This window comes from Triticum dicoccoides, chromosome 3B, assembly GCF_002162155.2.
Source record: "Triticum dicoccoides isolate Atlit2015 ecotype Zavitan chromosome 3B, WEW_v2.0, whole genome shotgun sequence".
NCBI classification, from domain to species: Eukaryota; Viridiplantae; Streptophyta; class Magnoliopsida; order Poales; family Poaceae; genus Triticum; species Triticum dicoccoides.
In genome coordinates, this window is record NC_041385.1 from 42,073,451 (window position 1) to 42,089,907 (window position 16,457).

Sequence of the window (16,457 nt, forward strand, 5' to 3'; positions counted from 1 at the left end):
AAAAAACGAGTGACCAACATGACTGATCCTCATACCTTCACCGTTGGCAGTGTAGATTTGATCTTTTCCATGGTACTTTTCCTTCATCGCGACCTTCTCGAGCTCGTTTGTGATGTGATTGGTAGCACCACTGTCGACATACCAGTTTGTGTCAACGTCGTAGGAGCCGTCCGCAGCTGCAACAACTTTGTCCTCATCTTGGGAGTCGTTCTCATCTTCATCGTAGCGGTACCAGCAGTCTTTGGCCGTGTGCCCAAGCTTGCCACAGATCTGACAGCGAGGGGCATCCGGAGGAGACCTGGTGGAGCTGCCGCCGCGACGAGGTTTGGGGTTGGTGGAGCGACTGCCGCGGGAGTTGGAGGAGCCACCACCGTTGCTGGTGCCTCCGGGACGCCCTTTTGTGTGAGGAGAGCCACGTGAGCGAGGGCCACCGCCACGACCGCGAGATGCAGCGTTGGCCGAGGACTTGAAGCCGCCGGCGGAGCCATGAAACTGAGCCATGCGCTGATCGAAGTTACTTAGCATGGCATAGAGCTCATCAAGTGTGACGGGCGTGACGCGGGCGTCGAGGGCGGAGACGAGCGGCTGGTAGTCGATGTCGAGCCCATGGAGAATGTACGAGATCAACTCGTCATCCTGGATGGGTTTCCCGGCGGCGGCGAGTTCAACAGCAAGGCCGCGCAGGGAGGCGAAGTAGGCGGCGACCGACTGGTTGCCCTTCTGCACATTGATGAGCGCAGTGCGGATGTTATTGACGCGGCTGAGGGAGTGGGACGAGAACATGCCCGCCAATGCCATCATCTTTCAACTTAGCTTTCTCTAAGAACACATTAAAATTCAAAGGAACGGTAGCATGGGCCGTTGATCTACAACAACATAGACATGTAAAATACTATCTAGTACTAAGTTCATGATAAATTAAAGTTCAGTTAATCATATTACTTAAGAACTCCCACTTAGATAGACATCCCTCTAATCTTCTAAGTGATTATGTGATCCAAATCAACTAAACCATGTCTGATCATCATGTGAGATGGAGTAGTTTTCAATGATGAACATCACTATGTTGGTCATATCTACTATATGATTCATGTTCAACCGTTCGGTCTCAGTGTTCCGAGGCCATATCTGCATATGCTAGGTAGGGCCGGGCTAGCAAAATTCGGAGCCCTGTGCGAAACAAAAAAATGGGGCCCTATTTCACTAAAAAACGAACTAACGAGCATTTATAACGTATATGATATAATGTCTAACTCACCTAGTCTCGTGCCCTGTCCAGTTGAACTGCTATACTATGATCTTCAACCATGGAGGCAAGAACCGATCTCTAACAATATAACGATCCTTCTTTTTGCGAAACAATGTAACAATCCTTGCCAAAAGTTAATTGGGATTTATAAATTAGGGGTAGGACTGTAGGACTGTAGGAGCCGAAGTTAATAAAGAGGACAAGCCAATGGCACAGGCTACCTGTTTTGGCGTGAGGAACATGTTGATCATATGAAGTTAATCGGAAGCGGCAGGATCGTTGCCCCGCCTATCGTCGTGTCGCCCGTCACCAATTCTGGGTCCGATCAATTTTGATCTTGTCTAGATGTGCCATCTCACCTGCCTCTGAATGTGATCGATATCTGCTACCATCTTGATGCGCCTACATGGTCTCCGATCAGAGATGCCCACATGGTTGTCATACATACGAATCAATAGTATAGTAGATCACAGAATCAAAGATAATAAGAACTTGGATGTACAATTGGTTGTATATAAGATGTGGGTTGAGAGATTAATAAACAATACTAACTAGTGCTAAACCTTGAGTATTTGGCTTGATCATCGAAGAATTGGTGTGCGGTACGAAGAATTTCCCAACGCAGCGCCGATGTCGCCTAGTCTAATCAGGATTCAGGACTAGTGAGCAAGAAGCAGCGGCGGCGGCCAGCAGCCTCCAATAACGTGTTAATCATGTTGGGGGCTAATCTATTCTTTTAGGGTAACGTCATGGCTAGTAGTTTTTCACCCGTCCTTGCTAGTAGTTAACGCATCGAGCGGCCTGTGAGGCTGTGACGCTCGACTCAGCGCCCAGAGGACCAGTGGCCCACGCCATGCACGACCCAGCGCACAGGAATATATACATAGGCTTTTAAAAAATTCTGGGGCCCCTAAAATTGATGGGCCCTATGCGGGCTGCACACTCTGCACCACTATGGGCCCGGCCCTGATGCTAGGCTCGTAAAGTTTAACCCGAGTATTCTACGTGTGCAAAACTGGCTTGCACCCGTTGTATGTGAACGTAGAGCTTATCATACCCGATCATCACGTGGTGTCTCGGCACGATGAACTGTAGCAACGGTGCATACTAAGGAAGAACACTTGTACCTTGAAATTTAGTAAGGGTTCATCATATAATGATACCAATGTTCTAAGCAAAATAAGATGTATAAAGGATAAACATCACATGCAATCAAAATATGTGACATGATATGGCCATCATCATCTTGTGCTCATGATCTCCATCACCGAAGCATCGTCATGATCTCCAACGTCACCGGTGCGACACCTTGATCTCCATCGTAGCATCATTGTCGTTTCGCCACCTATTGTAACTACGACTATTGCTACCGCTTAGTGATAAACTAAAACAATTACATGGGGATTGCATTGCATACAATAAAACGACAACCATATGGCTCTTGCCAGTTGCCGATAACTTTGTTAGAAAACATGATCATCTCATAAAACAATTTATATCACATCATGCTTGACAATATCACATCACAGCAAGCCCTGCAAAAATAAGTTAGACGTCCTCTACTTTGTTGTTGCAATTTATATGTGTCTACTACGGGCTTGTAGCAAGAACTGTTCTTACCTACTCATCAAAACCACAACGATTTTTCATCAAGTGTGCTATTTTAACCTTTAACAAGGACCGGGCGTAGCCACACTCGATTTAACTAAAGTTGGAGAAACAGACACTCACCAGCCACCTATGTGCAAATCACGTCGGTAGAACCAGTCTCGCGTAAATGTACACGTAATGTCGGTCTGAGCCGCTTCATCCAACAATACCGCCGAATCAAAGTATGACATGCTGGTAAGCAGTATGACCATTATCGCCCACAACTCTTTGTGTCCTACTCGTGCATATAACATCTACGCATAGAGCTGGCTTGGATGCCACTGTTGGGGAACGCGGTAGTTTCAAAAATTTCCTACGATCACGCAAGATCTATCTAGGTGATGCATAGCAACGAGAGGGGAGAGTGTGTCCACGTACCCTTGTAGACCAAAAGCGTAAGAGTTATGACAACACGGTTGATGTAGTCGTACGTCTTCACCATCCGACCGATCTTAGCACCGAACGTACGGCACCTCCGCGATCAGCACATGTTCAGCTCGGGGACGTCCCTCGTACTCTTGATCTAGTTGAGGCCGAGGGAGAGTTTCGTCAGTACGACGATGTGGTGACGGTGATAATGAAGTTACCGGCGCAGGGCGTTGCCTAAGCACTACGACAATATGACCGAGGTGTGTAACTATGGAGGGGGCACCGCACACGGTTAAACAATTTCAACTTGTGTGTTCTAGGGTGCCCCCTGCCCCCGTATATAAAGGAGGGAGGGGGGAGGCCAGCCGGCCTCTCTAGGCGCGCCAAGGGGGGAGGAGTCCTCCTCCGAGTGGGAGTAGGACTCCCCGTTTCCTAGTCCTACTAGGAATAGAAGGAAGAGGGGGAAGGAGAAAGGAAAGGGGGCCGGCCCCCTCAACCAATTAGGATTGGGCTTGGGGGGGGGGGCTTCCTAGGCTGCCTTCTCTCCTCTCCCACTAAGGCCCATTAAGGTCCATATGCTCCCCGGGAGGGTTCCGGTAACCCCGGGTACTCCTGTAAATGCCTGAACTCATCCGGAACCATTCCGAAGTCCAAACATTGGCTTCCAATATATCAATCTTTATTTCTCGACCATTTCGAGACACCTTGTCATGTCCATGGTCACATCCGGGACTCCGAACTACCTCCGGTACATTAAAACACATAAACTCATAATACCAATCATCATCGAATGTTAAGCGTGCGGACCCTACGGGTTCGAGAACTATGTAGACATGACAGAGACACGTCTCTGGTCAATAACCAATAGCGGAACCTGGATGCTCATATTGGTTCCTACATATTCTACGAAGATCTTTATCGGTCAAACCGCATAACAACATACATTGTTCCCTTTTTCATTGGTATGTTACTTGCCCGAGATTCGATCGTCGGTATCTCAATACACTAGTTCAATCTCGTTACCGGCAAGTCTCCATACTTGTTCTGTAATACATCATCCCGCAACTAACTCATTAGTCATAATTCTTGCAAGTCTTATAGTGATGAGTATTACCGAGAGGGCCCAGAGATACCTCTCCGAAACACGGAGTGAAAAATCCTAATCTTGATCTATGACAACCCAACAAACACCTTCGGAGACACCTGTATAGCACCTTTATAATCACCCTTTTACGTTGTGACGTTTGGTAGCACACAAAGTGTTCCTCCGCTATTCGGGAGATGCATAATCTCATAGTCTGGGGAGCTTGTATAAGTCATGAAGAAAGCAGTAGCAATGAAACTAACACGATCATAATGCTAAGCTAATGGATGGGTCCTGTCCATCACATCATTCTCCTAATGATGTGATCCCGTTCATCAAATGACAACAGATGTCTATGGTTAGGAAACATAACCATATTTGATTAACGAGCTAGTCAAGTAGAGGCATAATAGGGACTATAGGTTTTGTCTATGTATTCACACAAGTACTATGTTTCCGGTTAATACAATTCTAGCATGAATAATAAACATTTATCATGAATTAAGGAAATAAATAATAACTTTATCATTGCCTCTAGGGCATATTTCCTTCAACAACGAAATAGAATGATTGACTAATGTGAAGGGATGATAACAACAGAGGAATGATTGACTCCGTGTTTATGTTGTTTTTGGCTTCGAAGAATGGATCTGATTTTGTCTGCCATGCCAAGAAAGGAATGATTGACCAATGTGAAGGGATAATAACCAAAGCCCACTAAACTTCCACAAATGTTGAAGTGGATAAAAATGGTCGCATTGATTAGGCCCATGTAACAGGAAAAAACATCGTCTTCTAGATGTAATAGGAAGGGCATAGATGTTATTTCCTCTCATGATACCTCACTACACACTCGCAGCGACAACAGCTCTGCAATCATGCACAAGTAGTGTATATATAGAATATAACAGTCACTTTGAATTCTTCAATAGTCTTAAAACTCATAATTAACATAATGAAAATAGATAACCCTTGCAAAGACATAACAAGGTGACTGAATTCCCAAACTGAGCTTCGAAGGTCATGTAGATGTACAATAAAGCATGCATTTCGATTCCAAAATAGTTCATTTCCTTTCATTCCAAAATAGAAGCTACAACAATGTGCAGGCATACATGACAAGATCACAGTCAGTCACTTCGCCAATGCTATAGTCTTAATTAACCTACTGATTGCACAGAAACTAAACGCACATTTAATACTCTTGCTATATACCTGATCCGCCAAGGACAAGAATAGTTGGTAGATCAAGAAAGACAAGAGAAACACCATGTCAAAACCAAACATAGCCAAAAGCACCTACTGCATACCAACTTGTGGTATACCCTCATCCAGTTTTCCCTCTCAGAAAAGTATGCATTTTTTCTCCCATAAAAGAATACATATTTTTCTCTCAGAAAATATTTCAGGCAAGCATACACCATCGAGGAGGGGAAGTGAGACAGAAGGGAACTCACCATGGGCACCTATTGCAGTTGAAGCATGCCTCACACCAATGGACTCGCTGGTGAATTTCTCCCGTGCGCACACCACACAATGGTCTCTAGGGTATATGACTCAACAATTGTCCAATTGCAGTAATACACCTGAGAATGATATTAGATATCTTCATTAGCTAATCCGTAAATCACATGTCACATTACATATCAAAGTTCCTGAAAAAGATACTAAATATAATTAACAAATACCAAGAGTGAACTATGATGCTTTGAAGCAAGCCAACCAGTTATTTTGCAAGCCACTCCTAAAGGGGCAATGTTAGCAGCTGCAGCTGCAGCCCTACAATTATGCATGAGCAGTATATGTACAACGGATCACATTCACTATGACATCTTGCATAGTCTTAAAACTATAAATTAACCAACTCCCTCTGATCCATATAAATTGTCACTGATCTAGTATACTAGAAATAGAACCACTGCAAAGACATAACAAGATGATTTCTGTGCACTCAATTTCAGTAACCATGAGTTCCCAAATTGAGCTTGCAATGTGATGGAGAAGTACACCAAAGCATGCCGTTCATTCCCAAATTGTTCACTTAACTCCATTCCACATACTTGTGGCAATAGAAACTACAGAAATATGCAGACATATAGGGCAATACCAACGCGGCACTTTGCCTTTGCTACAGTCCTAGTTAACCTACTAATCGTGGAGAAACTAAACACGCTGTTAATGCTCTTGTTATATGCCTGCTCCAGCAAACACACTAATAGTCAAACAGCGCCAAAAGCAACTATTACAGACCAACCCATGGCATACCATCGTCCTTTCAGAAAAATATTCATTTCCCTCTCAAAAAAGTTTGCAAAAGTGAGACCGAAAGATAGTCCCTGTTGGGTGCCTTTTGAAGTTGAAGTTGGCTCACACCTACATACTCAAATAGAATCCGAACATCAGGACAAGGTCAAATCTGACGCTATTTCATCAAAGGCACACTAAATCATTATTTTTGGATGTTTTGCTAGACTATTACAAAACCATGATCATAGGCAGTAAGGAAATCAAATAAACGTAGCATGAGTGTTAACAAGGAAACCTATAGTTAAACCTGACTTCTGCACACACGTGAAGCCAAAACCAAAACCAGGGCATGAAAAGTTAGAAAGGAAAAAGGCAAAGCAACAAACCTTGACACCCCCAATTAGAAAGGAAAAACTACTGCCTGTACCAAGTGCATAGAACCGACAGAAAAATGAAAAGTGCACGCAAAGGAAAAAATACAAGGGAGGCAATAAAATTTCAATTCCCATCATTTTACCAAACTGAGCTAGGAAGCTTATGGAGATGTACAACATAGCATTCATTTCATTCCAAAATTGTTCTTTTCCCTCCATTCCACATGCTTGTGGCAAAAAGCTACAACGATGTGCAGGCATACAGGACAAGATCACAGTCAGTCACTTTGCCTTTGCTACAGTCTGAATTAACCTACTGATTGTGCAGGAACTAAACACGTTATTACTCTTGCTATATACCTGTAACTACCATCCATGGCAGCATTGCTCGAGGACATAGGTGAGGATTGATGGCATGGACATGGCACCAGCGGTGGGGATGGCAGTTAAGAGGCTAACTATGCTGAGGTCTATGGGAGTGTTTCCCTAGAATACGACGACAGTAATGTGAGAGAGTGTTTGTGCTATGAGAGTTAGTTAAGTGCTTCATTTAAGCTTTGCCGGCATCACTGTGCCCTCCAAGATTTATGTTTTTGTGTTTTTATTTCTCTTTCTTCCTTCGATCTTGTTTTTTTTTTTGAGTTTCGATTTGTAGATGTGTTCCGGTGAGTGACAGGTTGTGGTTAATTTTTCTTTGCATTCCTTTCTCTTCTTTCCTGGATGATTTGATTGTGAGTTCTTAGGTTCATGTGTATGTTTGTACATGTCGCATTGCAGATTGTTGTTGTGGATACATATGATGGATAAGTTCAGTCTGCATAAAAGATTGAAGTATTTTCAGTATCTCCAAAGTGTGAGAAATTACTCTCTAGAAAGAAAAAACAAGCTATTGAGATGAGAGCCAATGTGATGGGATGCATAATACACCGAATGAATTAGAATCTTAGAGACAAAAAAGTAGAAGAGATGAACATCGGATTTATCTTTGCATTGGTTTGTAAAGCATTAGGCATCTGCTTAGCAAAAGCCACAGAAGGACAATGGCAACAACACACCTTACCTAATTTTGTTGCATTATCATTGATACTGGATGTATGGAATCTGGTATCTCAAACATGAATTACTTCAATGTTTAGTTTTCGTCAATTTAAGCATGATTGTGATTGATGCTCGCAGCTTTGAACTTAATGAAAATTGATGTGGCTACTATGCTCTGTGCATCAAAAAAATATAGTCATGTGCTGAATTATTGCCTGTGTTGGATTATGTATTCCATGCTTGCTGCGTACGAAAGAGAAGAAAGTAATCAATCAATTGTGATATTGGTAGTTTAAGTCATTCCATTATGTTATAATTAAGCAAGACTCTTACAATGGTCCATGTCTGCCGCAGGACAAATTGGTGCTACCAATTTAATCTTCATACATGAAAAGGTTGGAGCTTTGAGTTTACTCAAAACATTTCTTTGCAATTTTACATGTACACCATTTTTTAAAACCTACTTTCCAACAATAGCTTATCGCCTACAAGTTTCTTAGCTTCATATTTTAACTATGATTAATCTACACTTCTAGAACTATATGTGTTTTTGCAAATTTTGTCGGCCTACCCTAAATATTGACCAAAATATACCACACACTGTTCCCAGGAATATTTCACTTTTCTCTTCTAATGTTCTTTTTGTAACCACTTCATTAAGTAACTATCACATAATCATATCTTTATATGAGTATGACATAAGTTATAGCGGATATTTCAGGATTTGTTTGTTTAGTATTATCTGGTAACAGCCATAAAGATTGTAAAATGCTTTGTTGATACCTCATTTATTCTAAAACTATGGAAAGCTATGTTTTTTTGTTGGGATACTATGGGGCCATATTTACCATGAATAGCCTATTTGGTCTTGCTTCAGGTTCACATATTACAACCTGTAAATCAATGATGTAATCCCTAATGCAAAGAAGCACACTGATCGTTCTTGCCCTATCTTTGTTTTCTAAACTCTTCCAGTCATAACCTTTATATCACCATGCTTCCTAATTTCTGAGGTCTCACATTTAATTGAGGCTATGAATTTCCGATTGAGATGTTTGATTTTGATCGGGTTGCCTCCTTTGGTCTGGGCGTGGGTACGTTCAGCTTTTTTGGAGCACTTTGTAAGTGGGTTGGCGATGTGGGACATGATTGCGTGTTGCAGGATTGTGGGTATGTTTGTCTTATCAAAGCCATGGGGCGCCGTGGCGGCTGCGGATTCCTCGATCTGTGTTGACGTCATCGTTGTTGCTGAGGTGGTCGGGCCATGAGGGTGCTGTTGCTCGAGGAGATTCTACGTCTGTCTGGGTGCTGCTATTGTGGGGGTAGCTTCGCCATACTCTCCATTGGTCGCATTGGAGGTGTGCCATCATCGTCACGAGTTGGAGCCTTTGTCCCGGTTTCGATTCCGCCCGCGTTGGGAGGGGGCCTTCTTCGTCGTCTTCCTCTTCTGTGTCCTTGTTGGACAACCGCGATATGGCATTCATTCTTGTTTGTTTATTTTGTTTTTTGTTTGGGTGGGTTGCTGCTTGTGTGGTAGTGGTGCACTGATGGTGGATCCTTATTTAACGTTTGGCTTTGTTAGATTCTTGACCTGGGGCTTGGTGGCTTATTTGGGGCTAATGTGTGTGGGTAGTATGCGCCTTTTGTGAAGTTCTATTCTCAGAATTGTTTCTTTATTGTAAAGTCGGATGAATGATTGGAAGCAAGAAAAGAACATCGTGTTGTTCTGTAGAACAAAATATTAATATAACTTTTTTGTAACCTTCCTATCAGAACGCATGCATAACTTTTGTAAATTTTAGAGGCCTTCACTTATGAGAAATTCGATATCGAGTGCATTCTTGCGTTCTCATGTCCATGTCCTTTTGATTGGCCACACCTAGCTTGAACTTGAATCAGCTTCCCTTTCATATGTACTATATATATGTATGCCAATGCCGCATTACATGCTCATCAATTAGAACTTTCCATTTATACCTATTGTATATGTGTGGCAATTCCCCACATTACCCAATTATAATTGTTTATGCTTGAGTTCTCATATATCTAAATCATTAATTCTTTTAGTGAGAAGCACACATAACATGTGTACTGAACTTATGCATTGGTGGTGACATACCTCTTTTTGTATTGAATAATGAACTATCAAGTGAAACAAAATGACTGATGTGAGATGAATGATTAGCATTTTTATTCTAACTAGAGTGGTATCCTTTTTATCAAGAGTGGTATCCTTTTTATCAAGTGTTTGCCAAGTTCTATGATCTATCGATGTGTCACGGTTAAGTCCAATGTTGGATAGTCTGATAGATTATGATTCCATCCCAGACTATTTTGACTAAATTATGATTATAAGTCTATAGGTAAGCTACTTCTTGAAACTATTTTCTGTATATATGCATAATTTTCCTTGGTAGTTGACACATTTGCCAAGTTTTAGTCAAGTTAACGGGTTCTTGTGTGATACACATGCACACTTATTTGAGAAGCTTCCACTATTTCCGATCTAGCAATTTTAAAGTGTTCCATGGTTGCAACTTGTGCTGTCTCTTGCTTACGGTTGAGTAATGATGGCATTGCGTCTACTTTTTGACTTGGATCAAGACATCGCAAAGCTTTGTTGGATGCAATGAGATTTCTTTTGAACAAAAGATTCTGTAGCAAATCACGGCAACTTACCTACCTGGGGAGTGGAGCGGAGTTTTTTATGTTTGCTCGCATCTGCTTCGGCCGGCGAGTGCAGATGTTTCCGATCTACCGTTTGGAGCAGAAACATCTTGTTGTATGTGGGATTCTGGGACGGGAGTTGTCCTCTTTTTCAGAAGAAAAAAACACCAAAACATATTACATGAACATGAGGTTAGTCAGAGGCTTATAGAAACTCAATGAAACAGAAAACCATATTGACAATGGGAGTTAATGTCCATTAAAATAAGATAGAACTATTTGTAGAAATTAACTATTTGTAAAGCACAGAACTAGGAAACCATTCCTTGTTATTTCTTGTTATTTCTCGAAGTGCAGAAATTAACTATTTGTAAAGCACAGAACTAGGAAACCATATTGACAATTGGCAATTACTGTCCATAACTTAAATTCCATTTTGTTTCTTTCATAGGACAAGAATTTCATGTTTTCAAACAGCTAGCTGTCTTGAGGCTTCATGGCCGGGAACAAGAGGACCTCCTTTATGTTTTGGGAATCCGTCAGCAACATGGTGAGGCGATCAATCCCCAGACCCCAGCCTCCGGTCGGCGGCAGGCCATACTCAAGGGCAGTGCAGAACGTTTCATCCATGGACATTGCTTCATCGTCACCGTCCTGACGATTCCTCAGCTGCTCCTCAAACTGCTGCCTCTGCACGACGGGGTCGTTCAGCTCCGTGTAGGCATTGCACACCTCATGCTTGTTGATGAACAGCTCAAACCTTTCGGTCAGTCCAGGCCGGGCCTCGTCCCTGTGGGACTTGGCCAGCGGGCTCATGATCTCCGGATGGTTGATGATGAACGTCGGCTTCACGCATGTCTCCTCCAAGAAGTGCCCGACAAGCTTGTCCAGCAGCCGTGCCGTCGTGTGTGGAAGCGGGCACGTAATGTCGTACCTGGCACAGGCCTCCATCAGGTACTCGTTGGCATCGTCAGTCGACAGATCCTCCTCCGGTATGTTGAGATCGGCCATGTCCTCCAGTCCCTTTATCATGTCGATTCGCGCGAACGGAGGCGTGAAATCGATCTCGATAGGCGGCTTGTCGGTCCCATTGGCGTGGTACTGTACCTTGTAGCCGCCCGTGAGCTCCTTCACCATGCCGCCCAGCATCTCCTCCGTGAGCTCCATGAGGTCGTTGTAATCCGTATATGCCATGTAGAACTCGCACGTCGTGAACTCCGGGTTGTGCGTCGTGTCGATGCCTTCGTTCCTGAACTGCCTCCCGATCTCGTACACGCGGTCCAGCCCGCCGACAATGAGCTGCTTCAGGTAGAGCTCCGGCGCGATGCGCATGTACAGCTTCATGTTGAGGTCGTTGTGGTGCGTGACGAACGGCCTCGCGGCGGCGCCACCGGCCACCACGTTCATCATCGGGGTGTCCACCTCCATGAACCCACTCTCATCAAGGAAGTTGCGGATGAAGGAGACGATGCGGGCTCGCACGGTGAAGACGGACCTCACCTCACGGTTCACCATGAGATCGAGGTACCGCCGACGGTACCGTGTCTCCTTGTCCTTGAGGGCGTAGCTCTCCATGTTCCTGAGCATGCCGGGAGCCCACGGCAGCGGCGGCACGAGCCGATGCCTATTCGGCTGCCGCGGCAGCATGTGCAGGCAGGGCAAGAGGACAACGAACCGGGCAGGGAATATGCTGAGCTCGCCCCTACTGCTCTTCCCGGGGAACCCAGACACACCAACGACGTCGCCGGCCTTCACGCCTGAGTGGAAAGCGGAGAACTCCTCGGGCGTCTCCAGCTCCGAGGTCCCGACGTCCGCCATGATCTGGACCTTGGCGCTGTCGCGGTGGAGGTCGTAGAAGAGGAGGCTGGAGGACGACGTCCTCTTGCTCATGATCCTCCCGGCCAGGGACTCGGTGACATCGACCAGTTTCTCCCCGTCGGCAAGGCCCCTGTACCTGTGGACGTAGTCGGCAACGGAGACGGTGGGCTGGAAGGCGTGCGGGTAGGGGTTCACGCCGGCGGCCTTCTGCGCGGCGAGGGCGCTGAGCCTGTTCTGGTAGTACTGGGTGGGATCGACGCCATCGTCCGCCATCGATCTCAGAGTTCAAAGCAGGAGCCGAAGGCGTGCGTCGGCTAAAACTCGCTCGCGGTATAGTCCTATGGAAAATTTTAGATCGGAGATTTTGTTGACCTTGCACCTCCTTCGTTTTCGTTTCTGTTTATATACATGGGGACAGGTGGACACTACGTACACTTTTTTCTTTTTTTAGGGTGACACTACGTAAGCTTAGCGTGCACACTACATAAACGATCCCCGAGACTCCACCCCAAGGGAAATTCAGGGGAACAGGCACGTACCAGACGCCGAGGTCTTCTTTTTTTAGGGAATAAAAAAGACCTCGGTCGATTAGCGTCTAACTCCGTGGTCATTTATTATTATGCAAATATTTGTCATTGCAAATTTGATACGTAACATTTACTTTTGCGAATTAGTAGCTAGAGTTATAAAAGATCTTGGTAAGAAATCATGTATTTATGAAGAGGGTAGTATAGAAGCTTAGAAGAAGATAGTCAGGATCATGAGTTGGGATCGGATTGATCCTCTATGATAAAATTGCAAATCGTTGGCTCATAACTAGTAGGATCGTGACCACGTGACATATGTGGGAAGGAAACCAAACTATTCAAAAAGAGCAGGATCGTGAAAATATGGATATCTAATCAATTTAGATCATAACATCGTAAAAAATCACAATAAAATCATGATTCTCACTACCTTGCCAAAAACAACCTCCTTATATATTTTCACAGAATAAAGTAATTTGCACATATTTGGGGGCAGTCAAGATTTATATTAACTGTGCATATATTCTTTTTTTGCGGGCAGTCAATATGCCATAAATGGATCCTTGGTTTTTCCTTCAAGGCAATCAATTTACGAATATATGCACAATTAATAATTAATGCCATTAGTAGATGAGCTGTATGTTTTGGGTGTAAATATACTATATAAATATTCCTCGCAAAAAAATACTATAAATATATTTTTTACTATACATATGAGCTGTATGTTTTGGGTGTATATCAACATACACATTTATAGGATACAGACCGATGATTTCAATTAATGTATTTAAATGTTAACATATATGTAAATAAATCGAAAACTTGTAGCATACACCTATGTCCATTATAAAAAGCCATCTAAGACCCTAATCACAGAGCAGGAACCCAGGCATATCTGAAAAGATTGGCTTAACCTCCCAGTAAACACGCTTTCTCAATCTCAATCTCTCTCTCTCAGGTTGCCACCATCAAGACAGGATGAGGTCGTTCTACAAGATGCTACTACTTTCGCTTGCCCTTGTTGCGCTGCTATCCTCAGGTATGTATGTTTGGAGCATGTTTTGTGATCAATTTTGTATGGCGACCTTTCCACTATCGTTTTCTCATAATAAATCTCTGCAATCTTTATATGCTGGAACGAACATATAGATCTGATGATCCAGGCAACGGCTAATGGTGGCGGCTCGCTAATCCCTGAAGACTGCCGGCAGACCCCTGTCATCCCTGGGCCGTGTAACCCCAAGGCTTGTCAACGCAACTGTCAAACCAACGTCGGCCCCGGTGCCGTTGGCGATTGTGATGCCGGTGGATGCCGGTGCACATACTGTACTCCATCTCAGCGAAATTAAGCAGTGATTGTTGCTTAATTTTTCTCTGTTTCCATAATATGTAAAATCTTGGGTTCTTTTTTCTGTCTAGCTTCCAGTCAAATACTCCTACTTGGAAACTCGAATCGGGAATGTCAGAAATTTCATCGATTCGAGGGGCGGTTGCCTGATTAGCATGTTTGCTTGTGATTACCACATCTGAAAATTAAGGTGTGGTCCTCTAGCCTCCCCTCTCCCTTTGTAGAGGTGTGCTGCTCTAGTCTCCTTGATTTATCTTCCTTTGACAGCGTAGTAAATTGATGGAGCTCGTGAAATTGTGAATGGTGTGCAAGTTATAACGCACATATATAGCTAGTGTTCGTCCTTCCGAGCTGACAATTTGTTTAGTAATTCGTGTTAGTAATGAAGAAATTGAAGCCATTTTCATGCACGGTAGGCAGCAAGAACTGCGTCGTCATTGATCAAACGTAAGCAAGTGGGTTTTGTCCTTCGGCTACAATGAATTCGCACACCTTCAATCTTTAAAGATCATCCCTTTCCCCGCTGGTTCTCCACTTGTCTCTCGGATCCTAACACATGCACTATCCCAAAACCTAAAAATCATACAGCGATGCAGTCAAATCTTTATCTGTTCTAAATGTTCAACAAAAAATGGTAGTCAATGTCGTCCACAACGCAATAGGAGTAGGAGGGATCAGAAAGTTATGAAGATAAGCTTGCCCTTCTCGGAATTTCAAGAAGGCTAGACAGGATGATTTCCGGATATGCGATCCCAATGAAGCATTGTGTTTCTCATCTAGTTTTGCCACTGAGCCACGCCAGTTCTTGGGCAAGTACTGTGCTCGACACCAGCCCAGCCGTTCTCCAGGAATCATTGGGGCTTGCTACATCCAGTGCAGTCGTGGTTTGCGCACGGGACACATTGCCGATGTGATGGGGACCGCAATCGACCCGAATCTACGTTGATGGCTGTGCATCCTAAGCGCTTACTGGGCACCAGCGATGCGCAGTTACACATGGACATGGCCATAGCAAACAAACAAGGTGCGGGCACGCAGACCGAAAGGAACCCATGGGGTCGTGAGGCTCTGGCAGGCGCGGACCACACTGAGGGCTCGTGCATGGATTCTTGGGTTTCGATCAAAAATATCCATCTGTATAATTTCGTTAAGGATAAATGAAGGAAATAAAAATGAAAAAAAAATAGGGTCAGTCATAATGCATACAACCATCTTTATTAATTATTCAACAGAGTGTGGCAAAATGAATACAAGGATCAACCCAAGCCACCTTCTAGACGAACAAAGTCACCACACCTACAGGTATACATATGTGCTCTGTACGCATAACACACACTATCTAATCCGGTGGCCTAAAGCCCGGCCGGTCTAGGTGTCCCATAACGTGCACCGCATGCGCGCGCTCTAGGATCTGCCGCCACCATCTTCCGCCATCCCATCTTACTATGAGTGATACTAGTTTCTTTACACATGTAGTTTAGCCGACAGGACTAGACCCGCGCATCGCTCGTAGTGGCGGCTTCGGAGAACCCTAGTCCCACAAGCCACCGGCCCTCTCCTCCAGCACCTCTCCCTCGCCGCCGCCAAGGGTCTCTGTCGGGCGAAGCCCGGGCAGTGCTGGCGGCAGCGGGGCCTTCCATGGGCGCGGCTCCTCGCAGGGGCGCGTCTCCGATCTGGCGGTGGCGGCGCTGCTCGGTGATGGGTGTGGTGGGGTGCTTCGCCTGGTGGTGTGCCCCGGCTTGCAGCGATGGCTTCGGCTCTCGGTCCCTTTGATCTTTTCTGGGTTGGTTGGTGGAACTCGACCGAAAGCTGTGGCCGGCCATGTGCCTCGTCAGTTGATGCGGCATGGGACTCTAGTCGGCAGGCTTCAGGCCATGAATGTTGACAGGCAGGCGGTGGCGGACTCATCGGGGCGGCGTTGGGGGACTGCTGCCGTGAAAATAATGGTGGTTGTCCTTGTGCTCTTTTCGCATCATGGAAACGTCCTACATGCATGATGGGTCTTCCTCGCAACATGCCAGCAGACCCCTGTCATGCCTTGCCATACCCTGTCATCCTTCGGTCATGTAACCCCAAGGTTTGTCTC

At 44.7% G+C, this 16,457-nt stretch overlaps 1 protein-coding gene, 1 long non-coding RNA gene and 1 pseudogene across 2 annotated transcripts; 1 reads left to right on the top strand and 2 right to left on the bottom strand.

Moving 5' to 3' along the window:
- Positions 1–506: 506 nt before the first annotated feature.
- LOC119282979 lies at positions 507–645 on the bottom strand (annotated as a pseudogene).
- Positions 646–8,972: 8,327 nt separating this feature from the next.
- LOC119279217 (lysine--tRNA ligase-like) lies at positions 8,973–12,769 on the bottom strand. The gene is made up of 2 exons (XM_037560544.1): positions 11,167–12,769; positions 8,973–9,241 (listed from the first exon to the last, which is right to left on the bottom strand). The coding sequence occupies exons 1-2, from the start codon at positions 12,767–12,769 to the stop codon at positions 8,973–8,975; spliced, it is 1,872 nt and encodes a 623-aa protein (XP_037416441.1).
- Positions 12,770–13,915: 1,146 nt separating this feature from the next.
- Positions 13,916–14,527, top strand: LOC119280698. The gene is made up of 2 exons (XR_005138151.1): positions 13,916–14,062; positions 14,173–14,527. It is a non-coding gene; the product is annotated as an uncharacterized LOC119280698 (long non-coding RNA).
- The last annotated feature ends 1,930 nt before the right edge of the window (positions 14,528–16,457 follow it).